Source organism: Pholcus phalangioides, unplaced genomic scaffold, assembly GCF_987345545.1.
Source record: "Pholcus phalangioides strain wild (caught in Gottingen) unplaced genomic scaffold, Ppha-v1.0 ptg000024l_1, whole genome shotgun sequence".
In the NCBI taxonomy this organism is placed as follows: domain Eukaryota; kingdom Metazoa; phylum Arthropoda; class Arachnida; order Araneae; family Pholcidae; genus Pholcus; species Pholcus phalangioides.
In genome coordinates this window covers 13,058,606-13,083,237 of record NW_028301616.1, presented here as the reverse complement: position 1 = coordinate 13,083,237, position 24,632 = coordinate 13,058,606, and the positions used below count along the sequence as shown (strand labels likewise).

The following is a 24,632-nucleotide window of genomic DNA, read 5'->3' as shown; positions in this document are numbered from 1 at the left end:
TGCAACTGTTTATTGATTACTTATTGTTTTATGAACAAGTAAAGTTTTAAACACTGTAAGCTCAACTCATAGAAATTTGCTTAACTGAGCAGAGGTCTCAAAAAGGATGAGAAAGGGCATTTAAAAAGGTTTTGCCAATGTGGTTATTACATTTCATTTTTTTAGGCAGAACATAGAAAGTATTTTATCTTCGTCCTTTATTTTCGTAAATATTATCTTTAATTTCCTGGTCAATATACTCTAAGCCTTTATTCAATTGCATCTGTTAAGCCAGGGCTACGCTTGTGTCAAGGTTGGCCAATATGTTTCAAGGTTGGTCATGGGCAAGTAGTGTGGCCGTCATTGGCAATAATCGTCAAATGTTGGTGGCTACTACTACTACTTAACTGTACATGCACCTCATACACATTCCTCTATGGAATTTCTAACGAATCAGTACATACTGGAATGTGTATTCTTAGTGTATGTGTGACCCTAACGTTGTTGTTAACCCTAACCCTTTATGTTGCAAAGTTGTGCTCGTTTCGTGTTCATGCTGCTGTCTGTCTTTTATTTTCTAAAGTAAAGATGGAAATGCTTAAATTTTTCATGTTATGTCAGCATCTTGTTGTAGGTCTGCTTGCCGTCTGTGGAGAGACTTTTTCAAATTGAAGACCAGCTCGCATTCGCGCCTCATAGCTGGAAAGCTTTTCTTCTTTTTTTTTCAAACCTTTTTTTTTCAACTCAGGTCTATCGCCATAAGCACTTTACTACCTAGTGAGCTGTGCCGGAAATTGTAAGTGTGTGTACCTAACAGTCTGAGTGCGTATCTAGTGTTGTGTATGATTTTTCAGTGCTGCCATCTATATCTCAGAAGTGAAGTGAGTGATGTGTAGTGATTGAATATTTGTACTGTTTGTAGGCCTGTTGCTCTCTGTGGCGAGACTTTTTAACAGGGAGATCAACCCGCATTTGCGCCTCGAAGTTGGGAACCACAGAAAACCAACTTCAGCCGATCACCACTGTGGCGACGGTGGGGCTCAAACCCGGGTCCCCGCGATGCGAGTCTGTCACTATGGCCACTCGACCACCACAGCGGCAAAGCTGGAAAGCAACTTCAGCCGACTACCACTGTGCCGTTAACAGGATTCAAACCTGGGTCCTCAAAATGAGAGTCCAGCACGATGGCTACACAACCACACAGAGGCCAAAAAAAAATGTTGGAGGCTGAAAATTATTGGAAGGATGGTAGAACAGAACAACCAATATCTTCTAGCTTCCAACCCTAGTCAAAGGAACCACCTTCCTTCCCTATCTTCCAATTCGCCTGGCCATACATTGGTCGAAGAACGACAACAGTCAAAACACGAAGAATGTTCTGGAAAAACCAGTTCCATTCTTCTTCTTGGCAAATATTCACCAAGGAACATTCATCCAGGCTAGGCCAGTGTGTGGCCAGCCTATGCCACTGCTGCTTTTTTTGTATCGGGGAAGGCAAATATTGGAAGCAAATATTTGTGAATGACTATCGGGCCAGGCTTGGCACCAGTGTGGCCCAGGCTTTATGAATAAAAAGATAAAACCAAATTTTTTAGGTTAAAAAGTTATGAAAATAAGTTCATTATATTGTGATAATAAATTCTGCAATGAAATACCAACTCTTTTTTGAGCGCATCCATTGCAAGGCATTGATAAGCAGACCACAAAGCATGGATGAATTCAACTGCAACACATTGTAGTTCTTTGAAATAGTCACACTGGCTCTTGAAAATAAAAAATAAATTAAAAAAGCAGAACAACATTAGTATGATTCAGTATTCGACTAAACCAGTGGCTCTCAGCCGGGGCGGGGGGGGGGGGGGGGCAGGATATTCCAGGGGGGCCACGGATGAAAATCTCACAAAAAAGGGGAACCATGGCTGCCTATAAGGGGGCATGAAAATTTTTTAAAAAGAGTGATCAAAAAAATTTAATTTCAAATAAAATGCATAAAAAATTGATATTTTTCCCTATTTAAGTAACATTAACAAGAGGAAGGGAAAGAAAAGTGTTGCATATGTAAACTGGGTGGTTTCACGATGTACATTGTGGGACTCACAGAGCAGGCCATGACACAAACTACAGAAGAGGCTTCAGCAAAATTCGAGTAACTGTAAAGACAGGAAATTGTGTTTGTTCAAAGACTTTTCGTACAAAGAGGCTGCTATTAAAAAAGCAGACAGATTTGTAGACCAATCATCAACATTCTTTTGAGTGCTGGTTATAGTGATGGTAGTAAGTTTAATGCTAGTAGAGGGATGAAAATGAACGTTTTTGTCAACAAAATCGTTTTCAAGCAATTAGACAGATAGCTATATAGCATAGCGCAAATCTATCCTTAGCCGGACACTGTGGTTTATTGGGAATCAGAAAATCGAATAAAAAATTATTGCTTTGGGGTATTTTTTATGATTTTTGAGAGGGATGCAAATCCATTACCTCTGCTGAAGAGAAATAGTACCGTTGTGCTATTACAGCTGGAAGAATAAAAGAAGGGAGGATGACACCGCACCTGTTTTTTTAATGATATTTTTTAACCTTCCCACCACTTCCTTCTGGGGGGGGGGCGCTACCCAATATAGGCAGGGTCATAAATACAAAAATCTACGAGAAAAAATAATTATTTAGACCTTTGGTTGGCAAGATATTTGAATGCCTACCCTAGGATCTGTCAGTTTAAGGATGAAATTTAACACCTGAAGTATCAGAAATTTTAAGTGTTTCATGAAAACAAGTATATAATGATTTTATTGTGTGTTTTTCAATCCAGTTGTGATGCTTGGGTTACATTATTATAAGGTTTCGAGACGAGTGTGCCACAAATACAGAGTTCACTTTGAATTTGACATATTTTGTAATGTAAAAGAAGGTAAGACTTTTGTATTGCTTTTTTCTCAATTTTAATTTAAAATATCAAATAAGGACTTTAACAGAAGTAAGTAGAAAACTTATTTGGTTACTTTGTAACTACAGTACCTGAGTGGCACTGGAACCTAGAGGGCTCAAGCCACTGAGCCCCCCCCACCTCCCGAAACCATGTTCCGAGGTCACAGAATCCCTTAATAATTCATAAATATTCAATGCAATCCCAACCTGCATATGCCCTTGTTGGCTGTATACATGGATGTCTAACAACCCCAGACACCCCTCCCCCACCCCCATCCCCATTTTCTTCGTATCAGAGCTCCTACGGCACTTATGACGAAACATTCTTTCCAACACAAGTTTCACAAGCTCAACCATGCACTATGCAAATAAAGTCTTGTGCAGACCGCCGCACTGAACCATTAAAAAACCTGCTTTTATCCTGCATCGTGGGAACGCTTTGATGGAAAACAGATTTTTGTGCGTGTGGGCATCGAATACAGCCCCCACCTTCTACAACAGAAAACTTTCGCACGAAGCTTTGACGTTACTGAAATCTTCCCTTTCACCTGCAGCCATCGGATAAAGCAGGAAGACGTATGCAAAATCTAGGTGAAATGAATTACTTCAGAGACGTCACTAGCTTCGACCGGAGGCTTTCTGCTATAGAAGGTGTTGGTAGAGTGGTAGGTTTAGACGGCTTTACAGATTGCCTTCCGCGCACAGACACAACAGATCGGCTCAGAGTTTGTCTTCTCTTGTACTCTCTCACACACATATCCAAATTCATCATTATGGTAAAAATAGATGCAATTTCATAAAAATAAGTAAAACACCACAATAAATTCAGACCCGATTTTCTCAAACAGATTTCCGTAGTATTTAGAGTGTCTCCAGCAGCTACGTAGTTCATTGCAGCCATCCGTAGAAACTCTGTATATGCTATTGTTTTCCACTAAAATGCTCTTTTCTGAAAACTAAGTTATTTTTTAAATAAGGAGCATTTTTTCGAACACCACTCATTCAAATGTCTTAGAACTTTGTGTGTCTTTCAACACTGTGGTGTTACATACTTAAACATGAGGATTTTTTACTGAAATTAATTTAAAAAAATTTATGGCACAAAATAGGTGTAAATTTTGTTGATTTTTGAAAACGTTACATGTTGTTGAAGTGAAAATTGAAAAACTAACTAACAATTGAAATCCTAACTGGTCGTGTTAAATTGTATAAAAATATCCATACTACACTATTCAAGGGGAAAAAATTGAGTGCCTAAAGTGGTTAGAAAATTTTTAAATGTTCCTTAAAGAAATTAATAAGGTAAAAATAATTTTTTCCATAGGAAAGCATGGGAAGCCAAGATCATGCACCAACCCTCTTAAGAAACTGTAATCGACATAAAATTACTGTTGTTTCAATCTGAAGTATTCATATGCTATTTCTTTCAATTTAACAGGAAAAACACTAATTTTAAACATATTTTTAAAGGTCTTATTGGGGGATAGGAAATAATCATGGTCGCAGAGGGAGGGCACAGGAATGAGAAATGGTTGAAAGGGGGCCGTTGGCAAAAAAGGTGGTTGAGAACCACTGAACAAGCACACACACTCTCACTCTCTCACACACACACACTCTCTCTCTCTCTCTCTCTAAACAAAGCTGATTCTTTTTTTTAATTAAGTGAAATTGAGAGAAATATTTATTTCGTTAATGAAATATCAATTTTATAAAAATAATAATAATAATCACTGCATTAAGATTTGATGAGAAAAAAATGTAAATATACCTCTGGGTTTTCTTTCAAGATATTCTTAACAGAAGTTAGACAACTTTGCTGATCACCAATAACCACCTAGTTCAGGAAAATATTCAGCTGAGTCGTGATTAAATTGGGACAAAATAAACACATACATAAAGCTGATGACAATAATCCATCTTACACAAACTCTGGAGTTATACGATTTTTTTGTGAAAAATGCTCAGTTCTTAAATTCAATCACAATTTGGAAGAATCACAGGTTTGTTGCTGAGATGAATTATGGAGTGATTATCAAGTAAGAATTTTCTAGCTAATTAGAACACCATGTAATCAAGCTAGGATGATTTTTGAGAGGCTAAAAATAGAAGCTGGGGAATCAGATAAAAATTATCTCAATGATTTGGAAGTGAAATCCAGTGGCTTAGTGTTGCAAGGTGATTCCATTTTTAAAGAAAAGTGTGATCACATCATTCCTGACATCAAATTGTTATTGCCAGTCTTGAAAAAAATCAGTTCAAACTGATGATCATTATTTAATGTTGAACTCAGTCACCTTTGAGCTCTTACATCATTTAGCAGTTATTTATGAACAATTTTGTCAATACCCCTAAGGCAGGACTTTTAAAAGCTTCTGGAAATTGTTTCTATAATAAATTTTTAATGTAAAAAGTAAAGAATACAAGGCTGATCTCTGCTTCCCCCACCACCAGAAATAGCCTTGTCATCCTCCCTTGGGGAAGAGACCATACAGTCAACTTTCTGCCACTCTAATTGATATGAAGGTTTTTAACAACTGGATGTTGCGAAGATATATTTTGGAAAAAGAGAAAATTCAACTGCCCCTGTGGGGAATCGAACCCACCTCCTTTCACTTTCCGGGTGAACGCCCTAGACCACTAGACTACAGAGGAACTGAATCTCTCAATCTTTCCTTGGAGCTTGTGTACACTGAAAGGAGAGTGACGTTGTCCTTGTATTCTAATTGATGTCGATCAAAAGATGAAAGTTGTTTTTCTGCCTCGAAATCCAAACACAAGCAGCAAACTTCAACAGATGGATCTCAAAGAACACATAAAATTATTCAAACCGTACTAGAAGATGCTTGCTAGCTCAATTTTTACAGAACATGGATTCTAATAAGTTATGAATTGCAGAAATATGGCAAGAAATTTTTAAAAAATCAATGTCTTGCTATCAAGAAATTTCAAAAACTTTGAAAAACCAATTTTGCTATCAGAGAAAACTTTTAATGATTTTATGAAGCCATCAATATATTAATTTATTTTATGTATTATGTTGTCATACATGTAGAAGAATTAACAATTTTGCTTATTTTTTTTCCATTTGAAGATTTTGTAAACTTTGGTCCTAGTTATCAAATATTTATATGGCACAATATACAAAATTTTATATTCACTTATGTGTTTATCATCTGTCCCAACTTTGGGGGTTTTGGGTGCTGATGTATTTTAAAACATGTGATGATGTAACTTATAGTACTTTTTCCCCCTTTTATAAACAGAAGTGGAAACTGAACCAAATTTAAAATCTGAAATCAGCAAAAAAATATAGTTGATTGTTTTAGAGAAGAGTATTTCAAATCCCTCTTACTGTTTGATTAGTTTGATCTTTGACAGTTATATTGATAAACATTTCTATAAGTCCTGGTTGCTGAGTAATGCACACTGTCAAGAACTCTATGATGGAGACTTTGAGGCGAATATCTTCACACTTTGAACACAATCTAGAAAGAAAATGGTCTCTGATTGCCTCTGCATCGGATGCAAAGCAAGCCAAAAGTGACATGGGAAACTCCTGTAGATTAAAAAAACATGTTATATACAAGCACAAGGGAATAATACATGCTGAGAGAAATAAAAGGTGATAACTGAACATCATAACATATATTGTTTTGCATAGAATCTAAAAATCGGTAGTTGATGCTTGACACTTCCAAAAGAGGGCATGTCAAGGAATATTTTTGTAATTTCATTATTTTAATAGGAAAAAATGTATCTTTGGTAGCTTTGAGCTAAAATATAGACATGAGAAAACGCAAGTGTTAAGAATAGGTATCATTTCATAAAATACGTCAAAGTAATTGATAATATTAGTTGCATGTTCTCTTTGCATACTTATAGGAAATATTTCTAAAATGTAAATGGGGGAAAAAAAGCAAATTGTTGTGGATCTTGAGAATATTTTTTTAAATAAATTTCTGCCTTTTTAGAGTAGAAACTAGAACTTAAAATGTTTCAACCTTATTTTTTGTTCTGAATCCATATTATTTATTAGACATCTATTAAATATTAATAAAATACTAGTAGTAAATGTAAAACATGCATATATTTCATGTACATTTGATTTTTAAGCTCAACATTTAATTTCATCTAATAGATAGCACCCACTAAAACTATGGTTTCATTATTCTGTCAGATTCATTGAATTAAACTGAAAAATTGTTAATATCTGGTCATAAATCAAAAGTAATTGAATTCACTGGTATTACCTTGGCAAAACGTTTCAACAATTGCACAGCTAAAGTTGCAAGACGAGGATTGTAATGCTGGAAAGCATAATTAGCTACAGTAAGCATAACTTGAGGACATTCACTTTGACCTGGAGTTGAAAGCAGTATTCTCTCAAATGGAGATTCTCCAGGCAATGTCTTTAGTTGTTCTATAATCTGGTGGCGCAGAAGCAAGAGACGGTTCAAAACAGATAGAGAAAGTCGTATCAGACCTGTGATACATTCAGCAAAATCACTGAAAGAAAAGTTACAGGTAAAGTTGATGCAACATGTACTTAATTTGAAATTAACTCATTTGTGCCCACGAGTACTTTTTTTTCAGAAAAAATTTGCAACACATACGTTTTCTTGTTAAGCTGTACTCAAATGAGTACTTCTTTTACACAAAATTTTCAACCCATATATGATATGGGAAAGCACTAAAGTAAAAAAGCCCTACTTTTTAATGCTATCTTTGTTGTTAAATGTTAAAATATAAAAAAAAAATTTCACATTCAAAAATCATATGGTCATTTTTGAAGGCATAAAATCTATAATAAAAATATATAAAGTAGCCCTGTCTTATATTGTGCCTCAATGTAACATATATTTGAATACGTCACATTTTTTATTGAAACCACTGTTAGAAATATTATTTATCAGAACCTAGATGCACCATTTTTGGTTACTCAAACTTCAGTATATTACACTTTTTTTGTGATACATCAAAAGGTTACTTTATAATAAAGAATATGTGGGCTAGAAAAATGAAATATAGGTATTGAAAACTAGCTAATTCAACTGTTTCACATGAATATAATGTTTGAAAAAGGATAGAAATAATTTGCATCCTTTCATATATCAACTCCTTTTTTGCATCACAACAACCCCCCCCCCTCCTACAATTATTGTGAAGTTCCCTTCACCACAATTCACATTCTTGAAATGTGAAACATTACTTAATGATGCAGCTACTATAACTGAAATAATCTTTCATGTTAAGATGTTAAATATATTAAAGAAAAATTCATTTTAGCATATGCTTTAGCTGATTATGAAAACAAGTCATGAAAAAAAGTTTCTCAAAACCTCAAATTTATCAAAATAAAGCTTCAATCAGTACTATACATCATTATTAGCTTTTCCACAATAAAAGAAGAGTCTTTCAATAGAAAACCATAACACAATGAAGAAGAAACCAATGAATAATATAATATAACAAAACCCACTAATTCTTGGATGCATTTTGCCACACTACGAGTGTTGTTTTCAAAGAGAAAATATAAATATTAGTGCAAAATGGAGATCCCACCTGAGCTTGTACCAATTCTTACTTCTCGTCAGTACAGGTCAGAAGCTGTGATCAGTGTATGGACGCTATGCTTCCAAACACTAGCAAACCAGGATTTAAGATTTAGTAACCAGCCCAGGTGGAATCCGTTGTTCGCATGATAGTGGTTACATTTTTTCCTCTGCAGACGATACCCATAGTATAACAACATTTTTTTCTTTATTATTCCCCTTTACTGTTGGTTTCTTCTCTAGTACGTTAGTAAACAAATTGATTGTGAATTATCTTGACACTATCATGATTTTTTTTCTCATAAGCATAAATTGTATATGTTGGAACTCACCTGTTTTGCCTCAATATTGTCTGATGTATGACACTTTCACCTGTGCATATAATACGTAAAAGAGTCTGGCCAGCTTCATAATACATGAGACTGAATAGACAGATTTGTTTCACTTTAATCCTACAAATAAAATAATAGTCACAGGTGACACTCTCATTCAAGGAAATAGGACCCCACATTTTTCAATGAAAAAAATTGGCCAGACATAAATTTTAATATAAAATGGTATGTGAAAATTACAAGTATGAATAAGAACCCCTTCCCCCAGTGATTCCATGCACCACTATGCATGTAAATTCAATATTTTTTATTAATTTTCTTTTTTCAAAAAAAAAAGTTGAATATGCTTCAAAATTGTAAATAAGCCAAGATTTAAATTCTTATGATGGAACGACAATTCAATCTTTCTTAAAAATGAATTAATGTTTGATTTGCAGTTCACAATTCAACTAATAACAAGTTACTCATTAATGAGAGTAGTGAAGAGGAGCATTGTAAATCAAACTTTAAAATATGCCTGAACACATGAAAATCCTACTAAAGCTGGAAAAAAAAAATTGTGGAGCCCAGTAACTCATATCAATAATACACTTGTTTACTATATCAAAGGATGCTCAAAGGTGTCAGAAGTTTGATACTCCCCCAACTCAGTCTTGGTAGGAATCATTTTTGAAACAGAGATACGCCAGAAATAGTAGCAAGATGCACATTCATGCTATGGAACAAAGGTTCCCAATTGGAAGTACCCCCAGGAGTCCAAGCCTTACTGGAGATTCATGGCAAAATTGTAAAATTACAAAAAAAATTAATGCCAAATAGAATAAAAAATGAGAATTACTTAAAAAGTTTTAATCAAATTAATACACAAAAGCATCACTGCATCACTGATAGACTGTACTATCAATATTGTTATGATTTGAAAAAAATTGCACTTGTAGTGATATCTCTTGATAGGAGTGTGAACATTTAGTTCTTTTGCAGCCCAGTGTATGGCATTGCTATTGCATCACATTTACTAGTACTGGATAAAATGTCCTCAATTATTCGAGAATATTCTCACTGAGAGATGGCTGTAGTTTCTGCTGCTATAAATAGGAGGGGGGTCTATGGCGGACATCAATATTTCAGGGGGTCCACGATTAGAGGCAGGGAACCCATGGCAACTACCAAGATTTCCAGGAAGTGGGGTCCAGGATTAAAAGTATTTGTGATCCACTGCTGTAAAAAGTCCACTACTAACACTCCAATCTTTTGGCGACACATGAAAAAATATATATACATAGAAAGTTGCTGTTCAGAATCTGCTATAAACTTGCTGTCTATTTGACCCTTTCCTTAACCTGCTATCCAGATGGACATCGGGATTGGGTAAACTGTTTTGGACTAATCCCCCTCTCATGTAAATAAAAAAATTGTGGTGGATACAATAAAAAGAAATTTCCTTCAAAAAGCAACAGAACTTAATAAACAAATCAAATAAATTAGTCATATAATAAAATATACATACATTGTACTTCTTTCTTCCTCTATTTCTACAGTGAACAAATTATGCAGCAAAGTTAAACATTCCTGTCCTGTATAAATAAAATTTGTATTAAAAAGTGAAAAAGAAAAAATTTAAATGCTATCGATATAAATTTAAAAAACTGCAAACCACAGAAACTAATTTTGCAGATCCCATTGGATTACTAACAAAAATTCTTGGTGTACTTAAGTGATGAAAACATTCATATAGAAAGATTATAAAAACTATAGCCAGTAAAATGAAGGCTGAATATATAGTCCAACTAGTGCAAGTGGATTTGGCTACACTCTCTCAAGCCAGACAACAAACCTATTGCAGAACCAGTAAAAAAAGTTATCAAAGTTAAAGATTAAAAAACTCTTTTTAACTTCAGTGGAACCTCGCTACAACTATACTCAATATAACGATAAATCTTTCTATAACAATATTTTTTCTTAGTCCGCAGAGTATCAATATATCAGGGTTTCGCTGTATCATATTTTAAATTTCTTATTCACATTCCACTTCATTTTAATTTTTTTATTAATAACACTTAAAATCAAGCTCAAACATACAAAATTTGTTTAAATGCTAGTAAATACAAAGGCCACAACAAGTAAAATGCCCAAAGAGGTAGCTGAAAGAAGATGCCCATGAGAAAAATATGGATGTCCAATATAATAAAAATACAGCTAGAGCAAGCGTTACGAAAAAAAATTATGAGAATATATATTAAAATGCCCATAAAAGATAAGGGTTGTCTTGTTCAAGTACAGATAGCTTCTCGATTCATCCGGTTCTGGGCATTTTATTTCTTTTTAAGCGTGTCAATTGTGTTAGAATTCACGACCCCGCAGCTAAGCTATTTCTTTTATTTACTACCCTATTGAAGAAATTTTTCCTGCAACACCACAACCTAGAGCTGTCCCTTGCAAAATCCTTTACTGGTGTTCCCTTATCAAAGGAGAGTCGACTGTCAGTGTATTAATAACTCATGGTCCACAAATTGAAAATTTTAAACACTTTGATCATATCCCTTCCCCCGACATCTGTGTTCTTCTAATGTAAATATATTTTTAAAAATTAAGTCTTTCTCTATAGCTCAAACCTTGTGTACCAAGCCATCATCAAAATTTATTGTATACATATAAATATTCATTTAGTAAAAATAATTCATTTCTATGAATGAAGCTATAGTTTTTAATTCATCCATAACAATGCACATATGCTATTTACATACGTATTTTATAAATTTATTCTAACACACATCAAAAATTTTCTTCAACTGAAATAAGATAATTTCATTTTTCAATAAGTATTTTTTGTCTTACCAATAATCAACTTCTCTTGAGGATCAACATAAAACCATTTATGGAAAACAGAAAAAATCTCTCTTAATATGTACAACACACAAGCCAGATAGCTACTCTCGCCATCTTCAGGTAAGTCCTGCAAAAAACGAATTCTATAACTTTAAAAAAAAACCTTATGGTTAGGGGGGTACAGAGAAACATATTTAGAGCAGTGGGGTTATAGTAACTGTGGGATGTTTTTGCAATCAAACTTCATATGTCTTCTTTTGTAACTGAAACATAGAAAATTATAAAAGTGGCCATACAAAAGAAAAATTTTACACATCAAAATGAAGAAAACTCTAATGATTCGTTCCATGACCTTCTCCCTCATGCCAGATATGATTCTTTTCAATAATATAATTCAGGTTGATTTGTTGTATTTTCATTTATTGTATATAACGAAGGTGCAAGTATTTCTCCGGGCAAGGGAGGTTTCACTTTGGAATTCCCGCTTGCATTAACACCCAATAAGAGGGTGAAACAGTCTTCCATGAGCTTATGCTATGAATGTCACTCCCGTAGTGAGTGGCATCTTGACGAAGGTGCACAAATTAAACAATGGGCCCCCCCCCCACCAAACAATGGGACAAATAAGTATATTATTTTTTTATCATACTGTCTAAGATGAATAATGCCAAAGGGCATATTTTTATGATAATGAAATTACAATCTATGCATTATAATTCAAATAAAGTGTGCTTTAGGGGGTATTAAATTCTATTTCATTTCAGATTTTCATTATTAATATTTTTGATGTATTCTGTTCAGTGAAGCGCAATTCTGATGGTTGCGCAAGGAGATTTTGTCCTGATGGAATACCAGGGCAAACTTTACCCAGGTAAAATTATGACAAATTTTTATGACTCTGGGGAGGCTTGTCTCAGCCATGAACAGAAAAGTCAATTTAATGAAGTGTTAAAAGAAATTGTCTAGTGTAAAATCTATAAAAAAATGTATTTTTTCCCCCATTTATTTTCAGCAACTTGATTGACTAAAATTTATTTTTTCCCCCATAAACAAAACATTCTCTATTTGATAGAAGAGGTAAAAATAAGACAGAAGAGATGTACTTTGAGTCACTTAGAGTGTGTATTGATTTAAAAAAGTATGTGGCACATTGTTACCCCCTTCCCTTGAGTGGAAAAAATGTGCCAAAAAAATTCTCCCTCCCTTATGTGATAAAAACTTTCTTTAAAAACAAATTGAAAGCTAAGGTGTGTTGCAATATTGCCCAAAAATTTCAGCCTGATATGATAATTTTTAGAGAGATTATAGAAAAGAACCTCAAAAAGTGTCACATTATTACTCCACGTAGGATCATTTGACATCTGTACTACTCGTATTGCAAGAAATATCTCATTTGTCAAGTCAAAATGTATTTAAAATTTTGTTTTTAACTTTTGCTCGTCTCGTGAAACATTCATAAACCGATTTACTCGTAATCAGGGCCTGGATGTTGATGACATTTGCATTTTTTTCCATTTTTCACTTTTAAGGTATTTTTTCAGGTTTCAGGAAATTTTTTGGCATTTTAAGGCTATTTTTCACTTTTGAATTTTTTTTCAAAATAAAGAGTGGGCCAAAAAAAATTTTAAACAAAAAAAAAAGTGTATTACTTTCATCACTTAGCTTGTGTCTTCCTTTATAGATGACAAACACAGTTTATATAGAATCAATTCTGGGTAAATTTAGAATTCATTAAAAATCCCAGGAGCTGGCCACATTTAACCAAACAATAAATGAAAGAGTGAATTCAAGAAATTCTGATCCGATATGGGATGCTGAGAGAGAGGAATTTTCATTATATAAAAAGTACAAGCATGTATTACAGAGGAAATTTCGTACAATCTGCAAATTCATATTGAATGATTTTGGCTCGTAAGAATGCTGCATGCAGTAAGATTTCTTAAACTTTGTTTTGCCTTGGGAACATTGAAAAACTGATGACGTATATAATATCAATCTTCAGCATTCTGGTTTCCATCTTTCAGGCTTTGTAGAAAAGTATGTAGCTCATTGATGCTATCAGTAATGTCAGTGTACTAACAATTTGATAGCATTAAATTTGAAAAAAAAATTGGGAAAAATTGGAAACAGACGTATTGCCTGTAGAAACATTTTTGATGTCTTTACAAGAGTGTCTGAAATTGAAGAGAAATTAACACTGTCAGTATGGATTAGATCTCCCCTCCAAATATCCCTAATAATATCTGTTGATGTTGAGAGAAGTTTATCCTGTCTTTTCAAAAATTTGGTGAAATCTAATGTTGAAAATGAATGTGATTTTCAATAGATACTACTACTAAACCAGACACATGCACCTCATCCATATTCCTCTGCGGAACCTCTAATGAATTGGTACATGTTGGAATGTGTGTGCGTGTAGTGAATTATTGGTGAAGTTTTTTCTGTATAATGTTTGTTATGTGTAGTGCTGCCATCTGCCATCAATTTTCCTAACTATATGTGAAGTGCAATTTCAATAGATACTATAAGATTTTTTTTTTCTTTGACCTCCAGTTAACATAATAACTGGTTGTTTCTACAGAAATTTGTTTTGTTATTTTAATAGCATTTTTTGGGGAATATTTTCTTTTAGTTTTCAAAGTAATTTTTCTCATTTTTAGGGATATAATTAAGGATATAGTAATAATATTCTAAATACATTTTACTTGAAAATAATAAAAAAATGCAGAAACTAGCATATACACACTTTTAACTTACTCAAACTAGAATAGAACAAGGTTTGACCTCATATTGTGTATTTCACTCAATCAAATAGCATCAAACACATTATGAGTCTACCCAATCAAAATATAAGGCGATATTAACTACAAAATTTCATAAGAAAAACACATTTTGAAATGAAAATACCTAAAACTCAGAAACTTACTTTAGAAAGAGTTACTATAAACTTCACAAAAGAAATGCACAGCGGATACTTTCCCAGAACACATTCTTTGCTGGAAATCATTTCTCCTAGTAACCCAATGTTTACATAAGAGCCACTAAGGGGTAAAAAATAAATTTATGAATAATTTATCGGCTTGTTCAATCAAAATATTCCAGACAGCAAGATATTAAGATTTTGTACATTTCCAATGCCAAATAATTTGTGCACACTCTAGCAGTAACATATTGGGGCGAATAGCACAGAGATAAAATGTTTGTCTACCATGATGAAGGTCACCTTTGATCCTGGGAAAAGACATACACTAGTTTTTTCTCTATTAGACTTGAGGTAACCACCGATACGTGGTGCCTCATTTTGCTCTTGCAGGAAGTCCCTTTTGTCCAAGACGAGGACAGAAGTATAACATGACTTTCTTTAGAGCAGTGGTTCCCAACCGGGGGTGCGTGCACCCCTAGAGGTATGTGAGAGCATTTTTGGGGGTGCAAGATGGGAAAAAAATTACGGCATGTTGGCTGATTATTCAGAAAAATTAAAATGATAAAAATTGAATTTTTCAATCGCTTAACAAATATGAATCATAACAATATTTTGACGCCTCATCTTCTGACTTCTGCTCGCACAAATGTGTCATGCCAATTTTGTGTTGTAAACGTTTCTTCAATTACCGATCGTACTTATTCTCCACTCTGGTTGAGAAAAAATACCATCAATTATTTACTTAAAACTATTTCTTGGCTTGTTTCCATTGGTACTTCGAGTTATTAGCATGTTGTGCTTAGATACTGTCGTGATATATTATGATACTGTTGTAAACTCACATGACTCTGGAAAAACGTCAAAAAATTCAGTCAAGTGTCACAGAAATATTGAATTATAGTTGTTGAGGCTGGAATCAATAAGTGAAGAATTACTCAGTGAATCATTTTTTCCAAATCCCAAAAACAGTATTAAAAAATGTTTTTTAGTTTCGTTTTTGAATTAATTTTCAAAAAAAAATGAAGCTAACATTAAATATTATCCATAGCCAAAAAGACAAACAATAAGTAAAAGAATTTATAGTAATTATTGGATAATTAATGTAATCAATCACAGAAAAAACCTGAATTTTCTAACAGATGAAAAACATATTATCCAGGAGGGTGCGGGAAGGTAAGTCGCATTGCTATGGGGGAGCAGGGAAGAAAAAAAAGGTTGGGAACCACTGCTCTAGAGAGAGAGGCCCAATTCACTTGGTAATAAATTGCAGTATGGTGATATGATCATTTCTTTATCAATCCAAAACTGGGTTTGAAGGAGATCTTGGAAATGGGATAAGTCCATTTTTTTTTCTCAGAAACAAAACGTCATCAATTATGAAATAGTTTATGAAATTTCTAGGACTTTGTGTTTCAAATAACTAAGTTTTCAAGTTTTCTCAAATAAAATTTTTGGGTGGCAATTATCAATATGCTTATTCATGTTTTATATTTGTGTAAGCTATATTTTTGCAGCCTATAGTTTTGATTGCAAGGGAAGATCAAACTAAAAAAACCTGAACATACTGTGCATTAATATTTATAAAACAAGTTTTTTAATTACTTAATTTCTACTGTTTTTTTTTTTCAGTACTTTAGTTCCAGTTTAATAAACATGTCCTCCCCCCCCCCCCCAAGACATTAAATTAATATTCCTCTCCAATTATTTATTATTCTTCAGCATAAAATGTTTCAGTTGAAATGGGTTACATACTTGTATAAAAAATTTAAGCATGAAAAAAACACATTCAAAATATTCTTACCTAGCAAGCTCTTTGATTTCTAATGATAATCCAGAAACACTTGGCATGAAATTCAGTTTTGATATGTTTGACCAGACATTACCTTCTCTGATTTTGTGTAGAGCAGCAGATGCATCAAACATTTTAGAAATAAAATCTAATGGCAGATTTCGAAAAGTTGAAACCCTGAAAAAAAAAAAAGAGATAAATATCAATTATTTCAAAGCAGTTCTTGCCTCCAGTGAAATTGAAGGAAGAGTTTATTTTCCTTCCCCCTTTCCAAACTTGTGTGAAATCAATCCAAAACATTTGTAATAGGTTTTTTATACAGAAATGTTTCATCTTTTGTGAGTTTGGAATTGAAAAAAATACACAATGTTGAGAATTTTTTAATTAAATATCACGATTGCAATTATTACTATTAACTCGTCCAGCTTAATTGACTTTAATGACAAAAAGTGCAAAGAAGCTCATTCAATGCCTTTCACAAGTTCTGTATGTATAGGTAATTGTTTTATTATTTTTTATTTTTTTACAATGATTAAATATTTATTTCAAAATTACTTAATTTAGTTTACATTTTCTATAAGTTGTTCGTATGTATAAGCCATGTTCAGAAAAATGACTGGAGGAACAAAAATTTTATATATATATACTGCAACTTTGAACATGGCATTAGACCATAATAATTTTTTAGCTGAAAGAGTTCAAACTGAGATATTACTGTTTTAAACAAATTTCAAACAATCCTACAAAAAAGCCTCAAAGTAAGAACTATGACTCAGACATGTCAAAATCAGAAGTGGTGCATAGTTACCTCTGCAATAATAAGAAAAGCATGTTGATTATATGTTTTAGTGAGTCTTTTGTATTTGAATCAGATTTCAGCAAACTGTGCACAAGATCAGCAATGACAACTACTGTAGCAAAGTTCTCAGAGTTCATCACACCTGGAATATCTGTGTAAATAAACAAAATGAAAATTAAAAAAATACATGAAACTGAAATAAAAAAAGTTTTTTTTTCATATTATATCATTTTTCATTTTATATCAATATTCCCAATGGTGCCTGCCACACTTTTCCTTGGCATCTGGGAATAACTAACAAGTTGCTATGTAACAATTATAAAAACTAGTATGTTAAGGTTAATGAAATAGCCATTTCAATTCAATTCAATTTTATTCATCACATCATAAAACGTACATTGCCAAAACGAAGAAAATCCATCCAAAGGATCGTTGTCGATCCATACTGGTGGACACGATTATTATTGAGTTAATTTTCAAACACGAATAGTAAATATTAATAATAAATAAATAAGTAACAAACAAAACAATGAATATACGCAAGACAGAGAAATCATCTAATGAATATGACATACATACACACACACATACGCAGACACAAAATATTACATTGATTTAAATTAAAATTAGTGATTTTTTTTATTAATATAAATAAAATAAATTATAAATGAAGCAAATAATTAGTATTAGTATTGAAATAAATATTTATAGCAATAAATTTGGCCATATGCATCTGTCACCCACCCGCATGAAAAATTACTTTATATGCCCCTAGGGACATAAATGTTAGGAGCCACTGCTAAACTAGGAATGTTTTATTGGGGGAAGGGGCTGTTATCTCAGTAAACCTGCATACTCAAATTTCTCTAATGCTATTAGTTAGCCATTTGAAGGTGTGATGAGATCACAGAGTGCAATACAGCTTGCAGGAGCTGTTTTGTTTTGACTGAGACTAAAAAACAGCTCTAGCAATACTGGTTTTGCAATTTACATTTTCCTCAGTTTTGATTCTGATTCCATAATTGAGGCATTGACATGGAAAAGCATGTAACTTGTAAATCACAAGAAAATCAAATTTTATTTATTTATTTTATATATATATATATATTAAATAGTCTTAAATAGTAAGGACTTAGTATAAGGGGTGATCAAATGAAAAGGTACGAAACGACATGGTGGGTACAAATGTAGACTTTATTCAAAATATACACCATAGGCCTGAGCACAACGATCCCACTGATGAACAAGCTGCAGGATTCCTTGTTCCCAGAATTCCTGTGGCTGTGACGAGACTCAGTCCTTCACAGCGTCCTTGAGTACGTCGTCCGAGTTGAAGCGCTTCCCTTTCAGGTGTTTCTTCAGTGAACCAAACACATGGAAATCGCAGGGCGACATGTCCGGACTGTAGGGCGGATGGTCCAACGGCTCCCACTTGAACTTGTGTTCAAGTTCAAGTTCAACACACAGTTCCATGTGTGTGACTTTGGAGACGTGTGGACACGCATTATCATGGAGCAGAACCACACCCTTCGTGAGCAGCCCCGGTCTTTTGTTCTTGATGGACCTGCGTAGGCGTCGGAGTGTCTCACAGTACACATCAGAGTTAATGGTTTTTCTGTGCTTGAGGAATTCCACAAGTAACGGACCTTGAACGTCGAAAAAGACGGTGAGCAACACCTTGCCTGCTGACGGCACGGCTTTGAACTTTTTAGGGGGAGGTGACGATGCATGCTTCCACTGCATGCTGTCCCGCTTTGTCTCTGGCTCGTAGTGATGGCACCAGGTCTCATCACCTGTGACGATCCGCTCCATGAAAGCGGGGTCTTCCTGATACCGAAACAGATGTTGCAGTGCTAGCCCCGTACGCAGTTCCTTTTGCTGGTCGGTGAGCTGCTTCAGAATCCAAGCGGCACACACCTTCCGATATCGCAACCTGTCGTGAACAATTGTCCACACGGTTCCATAGCTGACATCCACCTTCACCGCCAACATTCGCAATGTGACACGCTGATCACTTCTCACTAGGTCGTCCACTTTGTCGATGAGATCGCTCGTGATGACAGTGTTTGCCTGGCCTGGTCTCGGGTCATCACCCACACTCTCACGGCCTGCACGAAAACGGGCACTCCATTTTCTGACAGACTTGTCAGAGACACATTTCTCCCTGTAAACTGTCACCATCCGGCGATGAATAGCTGCCGGTTTCTCACCTTCCGCTGTCAGAAATCGGATAACACCTCGCTGATCCTCAACCGTCGAATTTTGCAACACGAACGCCATCTTGTCCTCATACGGACTGCCGCATCATTTGGACGCCGCTTTTGATAAGAGCCTCTGCTCTCTCCTGCGCATGCTCCGATCCCAGTCAGAGACTCCAATCGCATCCCGAGATGTCTCGCTACGTTCTCCCATGGCGGAATATGCAATATTTAACTGTTACGTTTTTACATCGTTTCGTATCTTTTCATTTGATCACCCCTTGTATTTAGGATTAAATAGTAAGGATTAAATTAATAAATGGCTTTTCAACATGTTCTACATATTCATGGCCTATGACAAGGGCGTAGCGAGTGGGGGGGGGGGGGACTTGGGGGTCTGGTTCCCCCCCCCCCCCGAAATGTGAGAAAATGACCGAAAAAAGGGGAAAAGATGGCCAAATCCATTGTTCTGTCACTTTGGTTCCCCCCCCCCCCGAACGAAATTTCTGGCTACGCCCCTGGCCTATGATACATGCATATCATGTCTATACTCACCTAAATTTACTGTCATTTCCTGAATTCTCATATACAGTTCTCGTAAGCAGACTTGCCAACCATTTATTGACACTTGCCATTGAACTATAGTTTGCCCTTTTTCTAAATTGTTTCGTAATTAAAAGAAAAAAAATTATGGCATTAAAAGTGAAAAAAACTACAAACTCAAGAATTAATACTTTAGATTTGTTGGAAACAACAGTTCTGCCACATTGTAACACGTAATAACATTTAATATATGTCACATAACTTTGGTCACTCATGTAAATTTTATGCCACAGTGTAGGTCTATACACCTTTTACAAAAAGTGCAAACCATTTCATGTGTCTTTTTCTCATCTAGATCATTTCACATTTTTGGTATCAGAAATTTCTATTTTTTGCTATTTGTTTATAATGTTGGACTGTTATAATGAACAATAAAATATGAAATTTTGGTATATATCTCATATCTTGTAATATAATAAGCTTTCATATACAAATTATTTTATTTAATCTTATCGAAAAAAGTCTCTCATAAGCCCTAATAATGTGCATAATATACAGTCATATGTATCCGAAAAATATGAAATAAAAGAAAACATTTGATACAAATCAATAGACATAAAATAAATTCTAATTTTTTACATACCAGTATCTTGAATTAAGTATCCAAGAGTGCCGGCATGGATAATCAAATTTTCTGAGGAGAGATAGAATAGAATCAATACACTAGTAGCAAGTTACATTGTAATATATACAAGGAATAATTTTCAAAGAATATTCATTCTAGCATGCTGTTCTCCAAAAAAGGAAAAAAAATCTCATCACCATCATTCTTGAGAGAAGGTTCCTATGTTGTACCCATAGCTACTGCTGCTACCCAGATATATTCCAACAACATTGTTTCCCCAGAGAGTGACACTGATTTTGAGAAATACCTATCTATCCCATAAATTTTCTTTTGTTAGGTTTCTACCGAAAGCTTTTTTCGGGTTCCACGATGGTAAAAGCTAAGCACTAAAATAATACATAAAGTGAAATCCACAATTTTTCAATAATAACCATACTGCTAACAGCATCCAGTAGCTTGCACAAATTTGACAACTGATGCAAGATATAGCCAGATTTGACAAAAAGGAAACTAATTATTCAATTAAACCAATTACTTCTGTTATAATACATAATATGTTATGATTTTATTCACAAATAGCAAGATGGCATAAACACACATTATTAGCCTGCACTATATCTTGAACCACTAACAGTACAATCATACACACCATCTCCATAGATTGCTCTACTTTTTGTCAGTTTGAGTGCAGATCCATCACTAGAAGGTGTGGCCTCAGACATGCCAATATTTTCCACAAATTCACAGAAAGTCTGGATGCCTTTGATAAGCTTCAGCACCTGTATCATAAAGATAAAAACATCCATTAGATAACAAAGAATCAGTTCTGTAGATGAACTACAGGGTGGCAAACAATGTTCTATGTCATACTGCAAATGCTTCCACTCTACAGATACACCACTATGCAAAGGAACGTTACATTTTATAAAGTGACAATTTGTTGAACTACAATATGATGCAGAGTAACAGGGCTGCACAGGAAAATATATATGTGCATTAAAGGCAAAAATAGGTGGCACGTCTGGTATCATCCAAATAGAATTGATAACCCTTTCACAATGTGCATCCATTGGTAGCCAAGCATTTAGTATAGTATAGACTATTGGCTAAAGTAAATACAGACTACTTTAAAATTTTTCACTTTTACATAAAAGCCTCAGATGAGGTTAATGGAGGCTAGATGGCATCTAAAGTATCAAGTGCAATTTGTACATATACAACCATGACATTATTTTATTCAAGGATAATGAGCGACATGCACACAGTTAATGCAGACCACTAATTTGAGATGCTATAGTATTTTCTCATCACCAGCAGAAAATCAAACAAGCAAAACTTTGGCAACATGTCAAATATGTTAGGGGCCACACATACACTCACAGAACACACATTCCTTCATGTACCAATTTGTTAGAAATTCTGTAAAGGAATGTGTATGAGGTGCATGTGCGGTTAAGTAATAAGTAGCAGTATTCTAGTATGCACAAGGTGCAATATCAGATTGCAACTGATTTCAACAGTTTCGACAGGGTGACTTTGACAAACTTCTCTGAATCATCTGATTTACTACTTACATTTTAAGGTGTCTATTCTGCTTCAGATATAATGCCTAGGGACTATATCTTCTAGGACTGCCAGAATTGGGGAAATTTTGTACATGGCTTGCAGAGGATTCATAATTGTAAGACAGTCATCGCTGTAAAAAGCATGCTTTAGAACAGGATATGTCGAGAAATGTCACAAAAGCCCTCTAGTACTATTTTTCTTCAATCACCGGTCTGATCACTGGTTCAAGATTGCTTACTGGTCTGGGAAACATTTCACAGAACCCGGATTCCCGGAAAGAGAGTCCGGGTTTTAATTTATAATACATAGAATATATTTATTTAAACAACATGCAAGACCATTGTTTATTTATAAGAACCCGGATTCCCAGAAAGAGAGTCTGGGTTTTAATTTATAAAACATAGAATATATTTATTTATACAACATGCAAGACCATTGTTTATTTATAAGAACCTGGATTCCCGGAAAGAGAGTCTGGGTTTTAATTTATAATCATTTTTATTATTATAATTATGCTTGTTGGTTTTAGCATTTTTATGCTCGCTCAATACAGCTCTTATTTATGTTTCCATTGTTTTCTATGCTGGCAATTTTTTTTTTCGGGGCCGTAATGTGTCTAACGGCCTTGGCGACTTTTGATAGGGTCGTCGGACATGTTTGGCGCCGAAAATCGCCAACCTGTCCCTTATACCAAAGCTGTTTCCATTTCACCCCTTCATGTACCCATTACAGAATGTAAGATTAAGTAAGTAAAATACTGTAAAATACTTTATTGGTTTTTATTTTACTAAGCTGTCAGCAGGTCTGCAAATTATTTATAATTTCCCCAGTCTGTGAAATCATTAAAATGTTTTCACTGGTTAGTACGAGTAGAAAAGTTAAAGAACACTGATTTAAAAAATTTATTTTCAAGGCATTTATCTTTTCATCATGATCTGATATTTGTATTATTTTCATTAAACATTGCATCAATTGCCTATGTGAGTACAATGATATCTCGGCGAGTGAAGATAATTTTTTCCAGAATCAGATTCATTAGCAGAAATGTAATTTCTCATAGGGTTCTATGGAAAATTGTTTGATTCTAGGAACTTCCCAAAATTTCAATTAAACTTACGTAAAACACTAAGCAGCACTGCAAAAAAAGACAAATGCTGACAGAAGACTGAAATTAACAACTTCTCAATTGGATGGAGAATTCAAAGGAAGATTAAAAACCAAATATATATTTTACTTTAAGCTATGCAGTCGGGTTCATGAGCCATAGTGAAAAAAAAGTGTGTGTGGTGTTGTCCTATGTGATGTAGTCAGCTCATTTCTCTCTCGCACACATGCAGATGAAAAAGATAAGTTCCTGGAATGTCCAGACTGTTCAGTTTGCAGACGTGCCAACTTTTGGAATCCAGAAATTCTCCCAAAGGGGATAGGCATTCATATATCCGATCAAAAATTTTTTTGAAAACAATTTTTTTTTTCATCTATTAAAAAAAAGTTCCAACCATCCTCCCCTCCCCAGACAGGTTCTGCATTGTCCCTGAGCAGAATATAATTTAATGTGTCTTTCCATGCAGAGTAGAGAAATCACATCTACATACTGTTCATAAAACATAAGTGTTTTTACAAGATATACAGAAGACTGGATGTTGTGAAGATATTTATTATTTGAGATGTTAATTTTTTAAGGAAGGAAAAAACTCATCTCTGATTTTTTTGAGATGAGTTTTTTCCTTCCTTAAAAAATTAACATCTCAAATAATAAATATCTTCACAACATCCAGTCTTCTGTATATCTTGTATTAACAAGTGGAGAGCGACATTCATGTCATATATATAGCCCTCTGGTGGCTCGTCGTCCATGAGCTATTAGCTGATCGGTTTCACCGTCCATTGCACGGTTTCGTTCGGCATATATACGCTCTAGCGAAGGAAAATCTCTATCTCCTCTGTAGCTTAGTGGTCAGAGCACTCGTCCGGCAATCGAGGGACCCGGGTTCGACTCCCGGTAGAGGCAGAGATGAGTTTTTTCCTTCCTTAAAAAATTAACATCTCAAATAATAAATATCTTCACAACATCCAGTCTTCTGTATATCTTGTATTAACAAGTGGAGAGCGACATTCATGTCATACATAAGTGTTTTCTTTCGTGGATGCTATCAGTGACTGATAATCTTGGGTATATGAACTATTCTTAAAACCTTTATATTTAGCTTTATATAGCTAAAGTTCATATTTTCTTTCTGAAGACATATTTAATCAGAGGAAACAATTAAAAACTTCAAAATACAAAGCTGCTGACGAAAAACTTGTGTTTACCGCATGGCTGTAAATGAAATACAATAACGATTATACGGGATTTGAGCAACCAAGAATTCCTCTGATAAATGATTGCCGATAAATGCTACATAAACAAAAAGTCAAGTGTCGGCCATTTGCTTAAATGCAGTCACCAAGACTTTTTTACGGCTGCTCGATGGAAATTACCACAGCTGTCCTCTATGAGTGTTTTCCCTAATTTGACGGCGGCAGTCATTCACGTCACGACAACGTGAAAGCTCACGTAAAATCTAATTTTTTG

General features: G+C 34.5%; 1 protein-coding gene across 1 annotated transcript in view; it reads right to left on the bottom strand.

The window, feature by feature from the left end:
* The window catches only part of Nup188 (nuclear pore complex protein Nup188), a 79,076-nt gene that overhangs the window by 29,711 nt on the left and 24,733 nt on the right, over positions 1-24,632 (bottom strand). Inside the window, exons 19-31 of the mRNA XM_089250682.1 lie at positions 21,141-21,270; positions 20,510-20,560; positions 19,879-19,980; positions 17,135-17,276; positions 16,339-16,503; positions 14,541-14,655; positions 11,624-11,741; positions 10,296-10,362; positions 8,789-8,908; positions 7,155-7,410; positions 6,257-6,460; positions 4,673-4,738; positions 1,639-1,742 (exon numbers count right to left, since the gene is read on the bottom strand). Coding sequence (XP_089106808.1) covers positions 1,639-1,742; positions 4,673-4,738; positions 6,257-6,460; positions 7,155-7,410; positions 8,789-8,908; positions 10,296-10,362; positions 11,624-11,741; positions 14,541-14,655; positions 16,339-16,503; positions 17,135-17,276; positions 19,879-19,980; positions 20,510-20,560; positions 21,141-21,270 — 1,640 coding nt within the window. The remainder of the gene's footprint in view (positions 1-1,638; positions 1,743-4,672; positions 4,739-6,256; positions 6,461-7,154; positions 7,411-8,788; positions 8,909-10,295; positions 10,363-11,623; positions 11,742-14,540; positions 14,656-16,338; positions 16,504-17,134; positions 17,277-19,878; positions 19,981-20,509; positions 20,561-21,140; positions 21,271-24,632) is intronic.